The sequence below is a fragment of the Berghia stephanieae genome, unplaced genomic scaffold (assembly GCF_034508935.2).
Source record: "Berghia stephanieae isolate SIO BIC M18660-M18661 unplaced genomic scaffold, UCSD_Bste_1.3 scaffold1442, whole genome shotgun sequence".
NCBI lineage: Eukaryota > Metazoa > Mollusca > Gastropoda > Nudibranchia > Aeolidiidae > Berghia > Berghia stephanieae.
In genome coordinates this window covers 2,877-5,969 of record NW_027622449.1, presented here as the reverse complement: position 1 = coordinate 5,969, position 3,093 = coordinate 2,877, and the positions used below count along the sequence as shown (strand labels likewise).

Sequence of the window (3,093 nt, the reverse complement as noted above, 5' to 3'; positions counted from 1 at the left end):
CCACAAGAAGGAGGGCAATGAATTTTATTCAAGACCAATGGGATCATTTGTTTCATTGAGAACTGCTATAAACTCACTTGTAGGGAGGGGGTATCAAGCCATGCGTTTTGGAATGTTACGGCTTGTAATGGGAAACCACATAAATACGGACTATTCTACATAATTCTTCCTTTGTATTTCATTGTCCAGGTGATTTGGACCGACAAATTTTCCACAGTACTCACCTTCGAAGATCGTCGGGTAACCGATGACAATCGTATCAGTGTGGAGCGGCCATTCATCAAGGACTGGAACCTTCACATTCGAAACGTCCGCTACAAGGACAGTGGCATGTACAAACTGTCAGATAAACACTAATCCAGTCAAGATGAAAGTCGTCTATCTAACTGTCAAAGGTAAGTAACGTAAACAAAATCTTGAGTTTTTATTTAGCGCAATATCCACTAAATGTGCCCAACTCGCTTTACAAAGGGTTGGACCCCTGACCAACAGCAACACGTAACATGTAGATTGAAACATGACGCCTGTTAGACAATAATACAATTTTTTTTCGGACAGAGACAACGCTGTTGACGGCCAGGTACTCATTTTAACACCTGAGTACGTTGAGAGAATGTGAGTAAAGAATCTCTTCCAAGGACTCAAATATGCGCCGAGCGAGACTCGAACCCAGGACCTTCCGACCCGAAAGCGAGTGTCATACCACAAGACCACATAGCCTCACATGTCAAAACAACTTATTGATCTTGATGGTGAGGCTTTTGGGTCTAACCCGAAGGTCCATGTTCAAGTCTCGTTGTGGGCGCCGCCCATTGAGAACTTGGAAACGACTATTCATTCACATTTTTCACCATACTCTTGTGTAGAATAAGTACAACTATAATAGCGTTATCTTGTCGAATTACAATGCAAGAACTTCTTAAAGGCACCATAAGTGTCTTGTCATGCAGGTTAAGTGAGGCTTTTAGCAGTTGGGTTTTTTTCTTGGCCACGATTATTTTCTTTGTCTTTTCAGTTCAGTGTTGGAGTTGATAAACAGAATCTGTGGCCTGAAAGGATTTTTTTTAAAAATTAACTAAAGACCTTTTTAATCTACATTTTGGTAGTATTTTCTGCTATCCCCTTGTGGCAGTCTCTTTAACAACCCTTCAAAATGTGAGAACTTGTTCATACTCAATAAGGCACCAAATATTGTCAGTTTTTCTCAGGTCAATTTAGTTATTCTTAATTCAATTGTCACTGTCATAATGTGATAATTTCTTGTGTTCCCTAACCACCAGTAACATTGCATTACGTCATTCATTTATTGAAATCCTTCTCTTGAAAGCATACAAATCATAGTATTTTGGAATCAAAGAAGTCATGAGAGTTGGAACCTAGATTTAGTTATCCAATTGTAATCCAAGCGTATAAATTGATTGATAGTGTTCACGAGTTAATGATTCGTTTGCCTTGATCCGTAGTCTACAGAAAAAAATACAGGCAAAATCAGTGCCTGTGTCCTCAAAGACCAAAATGAGACATAAGCCTCGTTCATATTAGTCTCTTGAATTGCTAAGTTAATGTTTATGTCCTACACAGAATAGCGTGAGTCACTTCTTAAAAACGATTTTTATTCACACATTTGCAAATGTAGGCCCCATTGCTTGAGTCCCGCTATAGTCGGCCCAATGTTGAGTTCTTGAGTCTCACTGAACACAAGATAAGAAAACGCATAAAAAGAGTTATAAAAGTGTTATCTAACTGACGCTATGCATTGTCCTACCTAATAAGTGTAACTGTTGGCTTGGAAAACATAGCGCTTTGAGAAAATTTACTTTATATGCCCGATATAAAAGCTCAAAGTTTAATTGAATCCTGTTTTTTAGTGACACAATGTTCTTTATAAGTATTGTTTATGACAAAAAATATCTTTTAACCGTAACCAGATAAATTAAAATGGTGTCGATATAATATGTTGGGTGTACCCGCGCACTATTGCTCAACAATTGGTTTGCTGAATGTCGAAAATCAACTCAATTTTACAACAATCAGCACATTAAATGATTGGCTCTTGTGGGTCAATGAAATATTACTTTTAGCATGTTGTCTTTTTTATTGCTCTTCTTCTATTTGTTGTTGTTTTGTTTCTTGTATTTTGTTCGGTTTTAGTTTCGTTTTGTTTGTTGTTGTTGTTGTTTTTTTTGTTTTTTTTTTTTTGTTTTGTTTTTTTTTGTTGTTTGTTTTTTGTTGGGGGGGGTGTGTGTGTGTTTTGGCCTTTATTTTCTTTTTGTTTTAGTTTTTAAATGTTGTTTTATTTATTTTTTTTGTTGCTATTTCTTAAATTGTTTTTTTATTGTTTTGTTTGGTTGTTTTTTTTATTCTGTTGTTGTTTTTTTTTATGTTGTTATGTTTGTTTTGTTTTGTTTTTAAAACTTTCTTGTTTGTTGTTTTACAATTTTATACGCTTTATTAATCCTGTCCGTTTCTTTTAACCTATTTATTGTCTTTACAGTGCCAGCAAAAATACTCAACAGCTCCTCGCCCGACACCATCCGGGTCACAGAGGGAAAGACTGTAAAACTGCAATGCAACGTGTCTGGTATTCCTACGCCAAACCGTCACTTGGCATCGTATATAGTCAGGATGAGAAGGGGGAGACCAAAAAGAGTGAGTTCTGCACATCAACAAATAGTAAGCTTCCGCATCTGGCAGGTCTCCTTCTATTAAAACTTCATGGCCGATTGGCCCTGATAGGTTCAATCTTATGATGATCATCGTAATACCTATTCAATTATTGAAAAACTAAAAAAATAGGATAGATAGCTTTAAAATATATGGTCGTCCTCCCTGGGCAGTCTGTTATGAATGTGTTGGTTATTTTTTTATTTTTTTTGTGCGTGTTTTGATTCTTATTTGTTTCTGGTTTTCTGTTGTTGTTTTTTTTTTTTTTTTTTGTTTTTTTGTTTTGGGGTTGTTGGTTTTTTTTTGTTTTTTTTTTTTTTGCTTTGTTTTGTTTTTGTTTTTTTTTTTTTTGTCTTCTTTTGTTTGTTTGTTTGTTTGTTTTTTTTTGGTTTTTTTTTTTTTTTTTTTTTTTTTTTTTTTTTTTTTTTT

General features: G+C 35.0%; 1 protein-coding gene across 1 annotated transcript; it reads left to right on the top strand.

Annotated features, from left to right (window-relative positions):
• Nucleotides 1-222: 222 nt before the first annotated feature.
• On the top strand, nt 223-2,673 carry LOC144961112 (uncharacterized; the record flags this gene model as incomplete). The annotated part of the gene is made up of 2 exons (XM_078894421.1): nt 223-395; nt 2,495-2,673. Coding segments are annotated over exons 1-2 (327 nt in total), but the record flags the coding sequence as incomplete, so codon positions are not given.
• Nucleotides 2,674-3,093: the final 420 nt, after the last annotated feature.